Raw genomic sequence first — 14357 nt, 5'->3', positions numbered from 1 at the left:
AATGAAACTTTGAATGTAGCTTATATGTATCGTCACCCTTGCAGCTGCAACTTAAGCTATTGACATCTTATTTTCGATCACTCCGCATTAAACAATCGCCAGTCAAAGCCAACCGTTGAGATTGGTAAAACCCTACATTACTTTAGCGGTGGGCTGTACAAATGAATGACTGAATGTGTAACTGAATGAATGAATGTATGTATGTCTGTCTGAATGAATGACGTGCGAATGGTCATTTACCTTTGTAAGACGGTGTTTTAAATGCCGCAATGCGCCATAAACTGAGTTATTGCGCAGGTGTGACCCGTGAGGTAATACCACCCGACCGTGAACTTCCGGACAGACGCTAGCGGGTAGCTATAATAATTACATTAAATTGTTACAGACGACCACTCAGTTCTTTAATCAGCTTCAGCCCTCAAAGTGTAAGATATGGACGTTGTGCTCCCTGCGAATACGAAGTAGTCTGGTGCTTCCGTCTCCTCCCGTCTCCCATAACCTTCCCGCTAGTTCTGGACCTATATCCGTCTAGTTTGCCTGTCTTTGTGTCTCTCTGTGAGTGCCATTCCTCCGTTTCTCTCTTTCACTTCCAAGCCATCGACACAAACACCTCAACCACACTCACATAGTCACATATCCAGCGCTGTATTCTTTGTTGAGCGCGAAAACACATCAAGCGGTACACACAAGCAGAGCGCAGTACATCGCTCGCTGGGTACCTTATACTCTGTACCCGCTGCACAGAACACCCGTACCCGCACACTGGAGGCGCTAGGCGCTCGGGGCAGCAGAGGGCGGGCACACGACCGTTTTGATTTCCATTTGAGCGTCAGAAGTGGCGCAGTTAGTTTGGCGATGGTAGATGTAGTGACGAATCCAGAGTGGGCTAGGCCCTTCTAAATATGAAAACGTCTCTAAATAATGCGCTAGATTCGTGTCCAAAAATGTGTGAAGACTCATTGTCATGAATTTTGCATAATGTTTCTTGGTCTTATCGTTAGCAAGACTCGATGTAGCATGGAGAAATATACAAACTTTGACATTTTTTAACTTAGTTCTAGCGATCCGATTGGCATCATTTGATTGTCCGAAACCCAGAGAGCAGCATCGAGCCCACAGGCGCATTCTCTGGATCCGCCCAGACATATAAAAGATACTTCTTAGAGATGCTCTTGCTGCTGGGCGTATAGTCGAGGCGGCAGCGAAAGGTGACACCGAATTGCTTTATATCGAGCACGGCCCAAGTACGTCTCGGGTATGTCTGGAGCACGTCTCAAGAACGTCCGAGCACGTCCGGCAAGTGCCAGTACTTTCCAGAACGGTAGCAGTACGATCGATTTCGTCCCGAACAATGCCCAAGCTCGGTCTCAGGCTAGTCCCGAATTCGGCGTCTGTAGTGGCGCCCTTTCCCAGGGTACCGAACACCGATAATTCTAGACCCATTGGCAGTCTTCTTGTATTGGTTGTGGAGCGAGGGAGTGCTCAGGAAAGGTTGCATAGCTGACTTGCTGCCTTTTGTTGGTTGCAAAGTGGATTAGATTAGAGAGCAATGCCATTATTAATTGACCCGCCAAGGCGAACATGTCAATGCCGAAAAGGACAGGATGTGTGGACGACATGTGTGTACGTTTCTAAGGACTGAATGCATTGAAGCTGAATGCCACTCTTTGAAATGTGTGGATGTCAAATTATACAACTGGAAGGCGTCGCTACTGCCTGAAAGAGCGGGATGCATAAAGGGCATTTATGTGTTGACTGCTTGCATAGAGGACATTTTCACTGCTTGAAAGCGGGACTGGGTTGTGATGCATAGACTCGTGGGGGTAAACAAGGGAGCCATCGTGAGAAGCAGGTCCATGTGACCGGATGACTGAACCGAACGAGCGTCAGTGGGGACCCGTGAAGCCGAACGTTTTGTGGACAGACCTAGAGACGATGATATGCCGGGGCGCAAAAAGTGTCAGGTGTCCTAAGCTATGAGATTGAGGACTTGTTGCAAGCCGTAAGAAATTGAATACAGCTTGGAGACGAGCGCGATAAATGTACAGATTTAGTAAAAGCTGTGATAATTTGAACGGTTCTTTTCCGTCTTATTCGTCTCGTTGCAAAAAGTCGCGTCCGTTTTATCTAGTTTTTGGACGAATGAGCGAATTGTACATCGATAGCTTCTCATCGTGACCCCGCAGTGGCCATTTTGATTTGGAGCCGACGGATGAAACACGTAGGACTGGCTATACAGCACTGTGACGTGACCCCTCCCCACCGCCCACAATAACACACCGTACACGAGTGGCTGGCACTGCGCAGAAGAGTTTAGGGGCGGGGCGGGGCCCGGCTCGCCCGGCCACTGACTAACAACGGCAGTGTCCCGTACCCTTTAGCGTCGAGCGTGACGCCGCGCAGCGCTGTGTACATAATATTAGCACATCCAGGTTCGTAAGTAATCACACACACAATCCAACACTCCCGCATTCCAATACACACTTCTACAATCTAGCATCCAACAAAATACCACACTCCAACACACTTCCACAATCCAACAAAGTACCACATTCAAACATACCACACCCAAATTCCAACAGTCCTCCACTCCAACACTCAAAGCCGATCACAGTAGCACATTCCGGTGCCGTAGCACCGCCTGCTCGTCGGGCAGGTTTAGAGTGTCGCCCACTCCCCGCCGCTGCGGCCTCCCTTCATCACAACACTGCATAGAAAGCCGATCACATTGAAGATATACCCGGCGACCCGCCAGGCAGGTTTGACAACGCCACGCGCCGACATCAGAGTCGCTCACTGCGACGCTCTCAACGAACCCGAACGCCACTCGGTGACCTAGGGTCCACCGTGGGCGAAACAGACACCTTCACAGCGCGCGGCGCGTTCTCTTTGCACTGGTTCCCTTCGTGGTTTGTCTCTGCGGCGAGAACGCTCACGGATACACACCGCCCGACACAGCTCCGCCACAGGAAGTTCGGTAATGCGGCGGCTGCTGAAGCAGCGCCGGAGCCGGCAGCGGCTGGAACGCCGGCTGGAACGGCGGCGGCTGCTGCGGCAGCTGCAGCTGCTGCTGCTGCAGCTGTTGTTGCTGCAGCTGCTGCTGTTGCAGCTCCATCTGCTGTTGTTGGAGTTTCATCTGTTGCTGCTGTTGGAGTTTCATCTGCTCCTGCTGGTGTTGCTGTTGCTGTAGTTTCAGCTGCTGCTGCTGCTGCTGCTGCTGCTGCGGCAGGAACGGTTGCAGTCCCTCCGCTCCGGTCTGCGGCGGCGGGCTCCACTCGCCCGGGTCGGTCAGCATCTTCTGTTCCATCGCCTGCAGGCTTGGCCCGAGTTCTGCGAGCAGCCAATCTGTATCACACATCGACGACCGCGGTCACGTGGGCTCCCGGCCGCCAATCAGACGACTCGACCGCGGTCGATCACGTGGGCTACGGCAAGACCAATCAGATGACAAGGCGGCTCCGGACGGCTAATCGGATGGCAGGATCGGGTCACGTGGGCGCGGACAGCCAATGAGATGGCGGGAACAAGTCACGTGGGCCTCGGATGGCAAATCAGATGGCAGGAACAGATAACGTGAGCTCCGGATGACAAATCATACGGCAGTACCAGGTCACGTGGGCTACAGACAGCCAATAAAGTGGCAGGACCGGATCACGTGAACTATGGACAGCCAATCAGGTGGCAGGACCGGATCACGTGAACCTGGACAGCCAACCAGATGGCAGGAACGGGTCAAGGTGCCGTCTGGTGGCCGACAGGATTGACTTCAAATGCATCTCGATAATTGACATTTCAATTGCCCTCACTAAGTACCTTCGCACTGGTGGGGAGGGGGGGGGGCAACCAAGGATCCGACCGCTCAGGTTTTCTGCAGTAGTGGAAAGTTCGTTTTATTCTTATTGACGTCAAGATGACGTGATTCTAACGACTAATCCCACCACTGCGAGGGTATGTTTGGGCCCTACCAAACAGTGGTTTAACATATCACACCGCATATAACGATGCGTCAGCATAGGGTCATCCATTAGCAAATAAAAACACAGTGAACCAACATTAGACATACTGGATCGGTTAAATAGAACCAACATGCTCACAAGTCACAGCAAACATTTAAGTGGCGTGAAAAATGTTCTTTTGGTGGTGTCAACTACCGTCCAAATGAAGTGTAAGGGAAAGTGTACAGAATAACACATTTATGTAATGTTGTGCATCTGTGCACATGATAGTGTATGAAATGACGGTATCTGTGTTGGATAAGGAACTTTTATTAAGTGTTAAGTGTTATTTGATTTCTGGTAGAGCCGTTTTTATCAATCAACGTCGTGTTATGTAAGGACGGTATAGCATTTCACGCCACTTTTCAGGACCGGGGTGGGGAGCGTGCTTGATGCTCACCTAGGATCGCGCTGATGTCGACATCGGGCGCCGAGCAGTTGGCCGGGTCACCGTCAGATGGCAGTCGCATACAGTCTGTCCCAGGAGGCCCTGGTTGGCGGCCATCACCGAAAAAAGGACCGCTGTAGCCGGCAGCGCCGTATGGCTCCGAACCCCTGTGAAACGAGCAGAGGTGGGCTCTGATGGAACAGGGAAGACTTGCCGAATAACAGTGGGACATGAGCAACGTCATAAGTAGGCTAGGACGGTAAGGTTATCAGTTATATGCTACACTAACCGTTTTATGAAATACAATGTTACTGACATCTTCATGGTCCATCCATTGACGACTGGCGTAGTGAAAGCAAATGTCATGAGTTCGGAGTCGAACCTTCATGATAAATGCATGCTATGCTTTGGAAGCGGCAGCGACTTTTCTTATTCACGACTCGAACTCGCTTCTACTCTCGAAATCCACGGGCCGTGACCAGCCATACGTCTCGGTCTTTACGTGATCGTCATTCGGGATGTTCAATCTAATGTCAGAACCCAATATATTGGTAAGGAGAAATGTGGAACGGTGCCAAAGGGACACAAGCCATGCACACAGTTTGTATGGTGGTAAATGATCAGAAAACTGGCAATCAGTTCTGCCGCCTTCTTGGTATTCTTTCTGGAAGCGGTTTCCGTCGCACTCATCAGCTCAAGTTCCTGTCTCAACTGCAGTTTTAGGCACTCGACGACTAGTGCCGCCAATTACGTGGCAAAGTTTTCCGAGTGCCCTCGTGTGTGCAACGGTGTGAGACTAACATCAAAACGTGAGCTGACTGAGTCGCTGGGGAGAGCGTCATCGAAAAGGTCAACGTCTTTCTCATCTATAACCATTCGTGGCCCTCAGAGGGCAGTGTCTGTCTGCCTACTTACCATTGCGGCCATTGGCTGGGAACCGATCCCGGTGAAGGACTGCCTGCCGGTGCCCCGCAGTCCAATCCCGCCGGTATCGCGCCAGGGCTGTACTGAGCGCCCGCCGGCGGAGAGTTGCGGATGCACTGAGCGCCGGCCGAGCCGCCGTACTGGCCGCCAGAGGGCTGCGAGGTACGCATGCACTGAGGGCCGGCCGCGCCGCGGTAGCCCGAGGGTGTCTGGGGACTGACTCCGCCGGTCGGGGGGCACTGCGGGCTGGTTCCCATTGGAAAGACGGGCCCGGCGCCGGATGGCTGACCGTGGGCTGGCCAGGGAGGCGCCGTCCGCGGCGTACAGCCAACGGAGGACGTGGCCGCAGGCTCTGGCAGACTGGCCCGTCTGGAACAGCGGAATCAGACGGTCAGATCTCAGAGCCCAGTCCTCCCTATGCAAAAGTCCGCTTGAAGGCAAAACAGTAACAAGTTTGGGCCAGATGCAGCCTGACAAGTTCGGCATGCCTCACTATAAACACAGACCTTCCATTATAAACATTTTAATGTTTGTAGGACGATGATTGCATCCAATGATCCGTGGCAGTCATATGCATCCCTGACACCCTTAACCCGAACAGCAAGAGCTTAGAACCACCGTCGGGCAGGCATTCACGAAACCTCCTTCGCATCTTCCCGTTCGCTTACCTCCAGGAGCCTGGCGCCTGCCTCTGCTGTCCCTGCTGAAGCTGCTGCTGCTGATGCTGGTGGTGCCTGGGATGTAGGTGCTCCTGGCCCTTCTCGCAGAAGTCCGGCCACATGGGGTACGGGTTCAGGTCGATCTTGCTAAACTCGCCCGCTACGTTGGCCAAGTCTGAGTCGGGGAAACACACCCTGGAGTAGGGCGAACGGGTTATAGGACGAGACAAAGAACCCCTCCGACTTCAGCAAAGGAACATGGTTCAAGATGAAACGCTACAAAGAGATGATGCATGCCGACGAGGCCTTTCGCACATGTGGGAGATGTTCTAAACCAAGTGAAACGGCCATTCGCAACATAGGAAACAATGAAGAAGGAGAAATAGACTGAGGCGCAGGAACTAGAACTAGGACCAGAGCTTCTAACTGGGTCCAGGAGCGTTTCCTGAGGCTTCCCGTGCTAGGGACGTTTCTGTCTTACGTGTTCATGTTGTGGTCCTCCACCAGCGTTCTGAGGTCTGCCAGCAGGTGGAGCATTCGCGGGTAGAGCACCCGGGTGCTCTCCTCGCCGTGGATGGAGCACATGTAGCGCCGGATCAGACATGTGTAGTGGTCCTGAAATCGGGACGGGAGGTCAGACATGTGTAGACGTGGTCTTGCCCAAGATTCTTACAGATAGTCTTGCCATTGCGACGGATGGATCAGACGATTGTCCTGCAAATGGGACTGATGGATCAGATTGATGTAGTGGTCCTGGATTTTGAAAGGATGGGTAAGACACGTGTTGTGGTCCTGCAAATAGGACGGATGGATTAGGCATGTGTACTGTGTAGTGGTTTTGCAACAGGGATGGATGGATCAGACATGTGTTATGGTCCTACAACGGACCAGACGGACGAGGACGTAGTGTCTGCTGCAGTGTCGCGTCTGGGGTGGCTGTCCTAACATAGCGAGAAATCATTCCGATCTGCACAATGTGCCTGGGTCCACCATTGCAAATTGGCTTTGCATTGACTGCCGGAGGATGCACGATGAGCATAATGTAGTCAAACAAGGTCCATGCAAGTACGGAATGATTTAAACATATCTGAAGGTTCTGCACGAATAGGATTTGCGCTCCCTGCATGATAAGCGAAATCCTCTACTGCAACGAACGGGTAGCATCCAGCAAATGTATGCCGATGAATGTCAAATTGATTTACTGTAGAATCCTATGACTGAATACTAAAATCCCAGATGCTCGACATCCCTTGACAACTACGATGTTGTTGAATACGGCCATCATTGGATTAATCAGCATCAAGATAACCGCCAAACAGTCTTGCTCCAAGAATGACTAAACCAAACAAGGTCCAGTGAAACCTGCCCAGGCCAGTCTTCGTAACCCCTGCCCCATCCCCTTCCCCCCCCCCCCCCCCCCAGATGAAGGAACTTGCACAGTACCTACTGAGTACTAATGGCATTTGAGTCCGTGAGGCCCCAACCCACGTCTCAAGGAAGAAAACCGGCCTCTCCCTAGCCATGAACTAAACCCGCAGAGTGCTGTGAAACCGGTTCCTATCACCATCCTACCCACTCCCCTCTCCATATTGTACGAACCTGCAGGGCACCGCTGGCCTCAAAGTCCGTAAGGCTCATGTCTCATGTCTCATGTCTTAGGAAGAAAGGCCTCCCTATATCTCCTGTGGACCGAACATGCAGTGTGCGGATGGTCTCCAAGTATGTGAAGTCAGTCCCCATTCCCCTCTCCAGAAAGTTCCCTTTTCTCCATATTGGACGAACCTGCTGAGTGCAGAGTCACGTGCCGCCGGTCCCAATCACCCTTGCCCTGTTTCCCTTTCCCCCTGTGGACCGAACCTGCAGGGTGCTGATGGTCTCCGAGTCGGAGAGGCCAGCCAGGTCTGAGGAGAACATGACCACCATCTGAAGGAGCATGTTGGTAGTCTTGTCCAGACCCAGGCTCTGCATCCGCTGTAGGGGGGAACGGGAAGGGGGGTTAGGGGGCACATATACACTGACCGGGCCGGATCGGCACGGCCAGGGTCAAGGTGCACACATACACTAACCCTTACCCAGCTGGATCGACCGGGACGGGTCAGGGTGCACACATACACTAACCCAGCCGGATCGACCGGGACAGGTCAGGGGGCACACATACACTAACCCAGCCGGATCGACCGGGACAGGTCAGGGGGCACACATATACTAACCCAGCCGGATCGACCGGGACAGGTCAGGGGGCACACATACACTAACCCAGCTGGATCGACACGGTCAGAGTGGGTGCACTGCAACCTAACACCAGCCGGGTTAGATAGACGGCCCAGTGCGCGCAATGTACCCGGTTAGCGCTGCACGAGGTCGCACCGTGAATGGCGGATCAGACCTACGTCATTTATGGAACGACGCAACATCAGCCGCTGGGACATGGTAGCTGTTCGAACAGTTGTTTGAGTAGTTGGTTATGCATTTCCCACATCATATGGATCAAGTGCAGACCGGAGCTTTTCAATTCCGAGACGCAAAAAGGGCGCGCCGATTTTCCGCACGTAAATCAAACCAAGACGACCATTGAAAGCAAGAAACCTGTAGCATGCGAAGCTGTAGGTTTCTCGACGCGTAAGCGTGACGAGATTGCATTTGCTATCGTAAAAGCCAAACTGTTTTAACTGTTCATCATAGCACCTCCGAGTCAACCAAATGCTTTAAACGTAGATCGCATTCGTCACTCGTGAATTGTCAGTGAGTGAATCGTTATAATGCCGTATGCCTGTATGTATGACAACTTATCCAAACCCCACGTTTGGTCGCTAATTGACTGGTGAATGTAAAAGCTTCTATCCGAGCCAGCGGGTGACCGGCACGGCGGTGTTTACTCCGTGGGCGGCGCGAGCTCCGCGACGTGCCCTCCAAGGCCGGGGGCACATGGGCGGTTATGCAACCTCTGCACGGCATGTTTACACTGCACAAACCGGCTCATGTGCGCAGCACCAGCCGCCGCGCTAGGTTAACTTCGGGGGGTTTCAATTACTTTTTAAAGGGAAGTTGCATGCGCGCTTCTAAATTGCATCCGGGAAATATTGCATATGGCTACGTATGTATGTAAGTTATGCCTACCATCTTGCCGTCAATAAAATGTACCAGAGATGAGGGAAATAACTGTTTCTATGCGAGATGCAGGAAGGGATGCAGGCTGCAGCAACATTTTTTGTAGTTGCTACTCAGTGCTAAAGCATCAATAAACACCACAGAAAAACTGGTTTATAGTTGCACCAAAATAAAATAAACATTGAGGAGGGTCTTGGGGCCGCCTGGCTCGTATGCCTCTCAGTTGAGTTCAGAATGAACGTTTGTAATAGATATCCACTCCAGAACCCTCGATAGATGAGCTTTCCCGTCCATACGATATCATCCTGTTACCCGTAGGCGGCTAGAATTATGAGGTCTGGGAGATGGTGTGTCTCTCATGAAACACTCTTTCAAAGGATAAAGGCCACGACAACGGACCGTCTTCACAATTGAACTTAAGCTCCGATCTGTCGTGTTACGTAAGTTGGCAATCATGTCCACGTAGCCGCGTTCATGTGAATAAATCGGCTTTCATTTAACTGGAAGTGACTCAGGAGTCAGGTAACTCATTCATTTCCATACAAAACGCCTTTAAATCTGAGAAACTCGCGGGGAGATCTGGCTATTTCGACAGGAAAGGCAGCAAACGGAACAGCCGTAACGCTAACTCGACATTTAATTTGGTCAGGGAAAGGGTTGGGTTGAATCCTATAAAATATCAGGTTTTCGCCAATGAAAGAATACTTTTCAAAAGAAATCGACGACTGCATTTATATATTTTGTGGTCGAAGAATGTTTTAAACGTTTAATTTATCTATTTCTCATCTTAATAAAAGCCTTACTCTCTTAACTGGAAAACTCCTACTGAACTCAAACTCTTCGATTAGCCCACTGGCCAGTCCAACTCGACAGCACGTCAAACATCTTCAGACCCACACTTACCTCGACGAACTGCTGGTGGTTCTTCATCAGCTTGGGCGTCATCACCGACCTCAGGTCGCTCATGCCGACTTTGGCGCCCACCGCCTGCGCGTTGAAAAGCGTGCTGTTGGCGTCGTACACCATGGTGCCGCGCAGAATCAGCACCGCCAGCACGCCTGCCCGCGGGGCACACAGGTCGAGGTCAGGGCCGCGCGGCCGCTAGAGGCGGATCGAGCGCGGAAAATGGGGGAGGCGCTTGGCTGTGGAAAATGTGCTTCCTTTTAATGATCGTCTAATATTTTCTTTAAAAGCGTTATAGAATTCCCAGAGCTGCTTCAGTCTCGTTTGCATTCATCACAGCAAGTGTGCATAAATTTAGGGCAGAATTTAGAATATTGCCCAGACGTGACCTTTTCCCGACATCCAACCGGAAACAGCTGGCTTTAAAATTAAAACGTCATTCTGTAGCAAGTAGCAACGCCATTGCAATTGGATGTCGAGACTGAGAGCCACACAAAGCAAGGGCACATTTAATTGTTGTACCGTAGGACGTTATCAGTTCTTGCGGTTTTGTTTGCAAGCAGTGACGCAGTTTACTCATCGGAAAGAAAGCCTCGTTCAGAAAGGCACAACCGACTCGTTCGCTGGACACTAGACACAGGTTTTTTTCCGTTTCCGTGAAGAGCCTCAGCGTCTTCTTTGGAACAGAGATGTATCGAGATTGCATTTGTATCGTAACCTCTTTGAGGAGTGACGCATCGTTTTCTATGAGTAACGCCTTTAACTTTTTTAGATGTAAACGTGCTGTACATTGTACAGTTTCCGGCATAGGTGTAGCAACGTATCTCTTTGGTGAAGGATACCTTTCACCAAAGTTTTAGATTGGTGAACGATCCTTCACCAATCTTGAGCAATGCAGGTGAGGGTCTTCACCAATGCTGGAACGATTGGGTTCGACAGTCGATCTAATGTTAAAAAAAAGAAAAGCAATGCCGAATGGGATGAACAAAAAGGCTAAAACGGCAACAGGTACCCAATTACCCCATCCTTTCAGTTATGAAGCGTTATGCCCACCTTCTTCACAATTCACGCCATTTAACCCGCGAGTTGCTGGGGGGGGGCGTTAAACGCCCCCCACTTTTTTCGCCGGGCCATAGCATAAAAACAGCGCGCCGCAGGCGCGCCAAATTTTGGGTACCTGTAGGGGATTGATTGAAGTTTATTGTGACAAAGTTTCAAAAACATCGGTCGGAAATTTTTTTTGAGATATCGAGGTTTTAGTGACGTAATGATTTCTGAGTTTTCGACCAAAAACGGCATATGTTCAAAAAATCATATAAAATCACAGAATAGACATTCAGACATGCTGTAAACGCCATTAAACTGCCAATACCATGAAAAATCAAATGGCTATCTTCGATTATTGATTATCGCTCCGCATTTTCCAAAATCTTGAAATGAATCTTGGCAATTTCTCGTGACTACCTCACGACCATGATACATGCATTTCTTAAATTTAACTTTTTGAGCCAAACGCGTACACATATGATAAAATGAATGTCACCATCGTGTTCTACGCCCCAAATTACCCATAAAACATGTGTCAGAGGCTGCAAGTATCAGTTTCGATTTTCGGGGATATGTGCCTACCCGGTTGACCTGACCTTGACCCTGACCTATGCTTGACTGACCCCTACATGGAGCTGACACTCTTGTAGGCCTTATATGATGGATTGTGCACCGTTTTGACAGAGTTTATGACGAGAGGCGCCCATTGCGAAGTCCTGAAGTCCATGCTGCTGAAAGCCCGATTTCAGGTGTTTGACCTGACCTTGACCCGACCTGTGACCTCAAAATTCAACTTAAAAGTACTCATCTGAAGCGTCTCGTCGCGTTCTTTCGTTTGCCGCCTCGTGCGTTTCGCTGCGCCTATTGGTTCTCGAGTTATCGGCTAGGGGCGTTTAACCCCCCCCCCCCCCCAGCAAACGGTGGGTGGCGAAATACCTCAGCAACTGCCGGGTTAATAAATGATAGGTAATATATAATACTGAACGAGGCCGGTGTAAATAAATTTTCAAGACCGATGTCCTAACTAAATTTTTGAACGAGGCCGAAGGCCGAGTTCCAAAATCAGCAAGGACTGAGGCATAGGCGTCGCCAGAGATTTTCGGTTGGGGGGGGGGGGGCAAAATCAACTTTTGTGTTAAAACTTGCCTTTCCCCAGTCTTTACTCACTTGTTTTACATATCATTCGACGCGCAATGGTGCGAGGAATCCGATGGTGACAAAGGTTTCCTTCTAGCTATGACATGTATTTTTTTACAGAAAAATTCGAAATTTTGAAATTTCATGACAAAAACGACTGGTAGAATTGTAGTATATAGTGGCTGCGATTGCCGACGCACTGCAGAGGGCCCCTGCGCAGACGCTGGACGCTCATGATCATTACCCAGAAAAAGGTGAAAAAGCTCCATTTAATCGGATTAGGCCCTGCTAAAACCTCCATTCACGCATGCATGCAGAGGTTTTACGTGAAATGCATAGGACTTATCCCAGCCGCCGATCGTAGCTAAGTTGGGCATTCGGCGGAGAGTGAATGTCGGAAGTGTGAATCGGAAGTAATTCATCTTTGCTCCAGTGAGAGGAAGTGTTTTGTTCACTCGAGTGTGAACAAAAGTTTCTCGTTTTTCTTGTGAATGGAAGCGCTGCAAACGCGAACAAAAACTGTTAAACGGAACCAAAAGTTACGCACGGCATAGAGGCAAGGGATCCCTTAGATATAGGTTTGGGACTTCCATGCCATTTCAGGCCACTCAGGGTCAGTGCTGACTCTCAGAAGCATGCTTAGGATCCCGGAGATCGGCGTGGGTCACCTCAAATATTTACGTGTACGTGGTGCTTTAGGGCTTTCGGAGCTCAAGGTGGGGCCCTCAGAAGCCAGTGTGGGCGGCGGGTGCTAAGAGACTAGGCCCAGGGTGAGCCTGGAGCCCTCGGATAACAGCGTGAACCCTCGGGGTCTGTGTCGAATCCCTAAGGACCCTACGTAGGGACATAATAAACATGTGTTGCGAACCTCAGAGGGACACGTGAGCTGTGACCCCTCAGATGCCGGCTTGGGGTTAGCAAAGTCTGTCGCCTCAAAAGTTTTGCTGAACTATCAGAGGCCAGTTAAGGTTTTCAGAAATGTTCGAAGGCTCAAATATCCCTGTATGGGCCCTCAGAGAAGATGGACATCAGTGGGACTTTCAGAGGCCGGTTTGGGCTCTCTAAATGCTTCTTTAGGGCTCAGTGGAGCTCCTTTGAGGAGCCTTTGTTTAAAGCAAGCTCATGAGCCCTGCGACACTTGTACGGTACTTGAGCCTGTCGCAGACATTTGACGAGAGTTGAGAAAGGCCCCGAAGATTTCGTTTCACGCTTTGAACGAAAATTGTGTCAGCCAGTAGCGGCGGAACACCTTCAATTAAGAGGGGGGGGGGACACTGCCGACTTTTGGTCCCATTCTTTCCATGCAACGCCCATAGGGCTAATGGTAAAATGCCAAAATCAAAGGGGGGCACGGTGCCTTCCCCGTTCCGCCGCCTATGGTGTCAGCACTCCAAAACTTATTAAAATCAGCTGTAAAATGTAATAAAGAACGAACTAGGAACATGGAATGAATCACAGCATTGACATTTCCGAGTCTGGACTCGGAGTCTTGAAGATTTTGGCGACTGCGAGTCAGACTCTGGTTTTAACTGCACGCTCCAACCGAGTCTGACCTCACAGGCATTCTCAGAAAGGTACCCCCATTTTTTCCCGACTCCAAAATCTCATCGGATCTGTATCGATCTCAAGGGGTGCCCGGTCCGAGGTTGGGGGGGGGGGCAAGCTGCCCCGCTTGCCCCCCCCCCCGTGGCGACGCTAATGGACTGAGGTCTTGACAATTTATCACCGGCCGAGTTTGGTATGTATTTTACTGTATGCCAACGATAAAACAATTGTCTAGACCGAAGCTCTTAGCGGTTTTTTGAACGAGGCCATCCCAAAATGTTGACTTGGTAATGCATTTTTGACCGTGGTCACTTTGCTTACACCAGTTATTACCACACCCCTCAGGCTAATGTACCTATTTGAATAGGCCAGGCATACAGTAAAGCCGAAAACTGTATTGAAGTTGGTAAACGTGTAAATGTGTCTCAGTAAATGCCGTGAATATCGAAATAAATTGGCTTGTTTTTACTCGTGGGAAAGTTGTAAGACTTTGGTCACGAAAAAAATGCAGTGGAGCATACCTTTAGGTTCCAAAGGTATGCTTGGATGGTGGATACCTTTGGTAGGTATCCAAAGGTATGCTTGGATACCTAAAAATTCAATTTTAGGCATGTACTTAAAAGTTGACGTTAATTAGATGATAATGGCGTG

The 14357-nt window shown here is 50.2% G+C and overlaps 1 protein-coding gene across 2 annotated transcripts in view; it reads right to left on the bottom strand.

Moving 5' to 3' along the window:
- Positions 1–629: 629 nt before the first annotated feature.
- The window catches only part of LOC122393092 (ecdysone receptor-like), a 116515-nt gene continuing 102787 nt past the window's right edge, over positions 630–14357 (bottom strand). Inside the window, exons 6-12 of one of the 2 annotated variants that reach the window (XM_043388726.1) lie at positions 9978–10132; positions 7824–7937; positions 6448–6581; positions 5976–6161; positions 5299–5676; positions 4396–4550; positions 630–3330 (exon numbers count right to left, since the gene is read on the bottom strand). In XM_043388726.1, coding sequence (XP_043244661.1) covers positions 2933–3330; positions 4396–4550; positions 5299–5676; positions 5976–6161; positions 6448–6581; positions 7824–7937; positions 9978–10132 — 1520 coding nt within the window. In that variant the 3' untranslated portion in view covers positions 630–2932. Of the gene's footprint in view, positions 3346–4395; positions 4551–5298; positions 5677–5975; positions 6162–6447; positions 6582–7823; positions 7938–9977; positions 10133–14357 lie in introns of both variants that reach the window. The other variant, XM_043388724.1, reaches the window with a different exon arrangement.

This window comes from Amphibalanus amphitrite, unplaced genomic scaffold (genome assembly GCF_019059575.1).
Source record: "Amphibalanus amphitrite isolate SeventyFive unplaced genomic scaffold, NRLGWU_Aamphi_draft 000515F_arrow, whole genome shotgun sequence".
NCBI lineage: Eukaryota > Metazoa > Arthropoda > Thecostraca > Balanomorpha > Balanidae > Amphibalanus > Amphibalanus amphitrite.
Note: the sequence above shows the minus strand (reverse complement) of the source record. Positions and strands in the feature narration are given on the sequence as shown.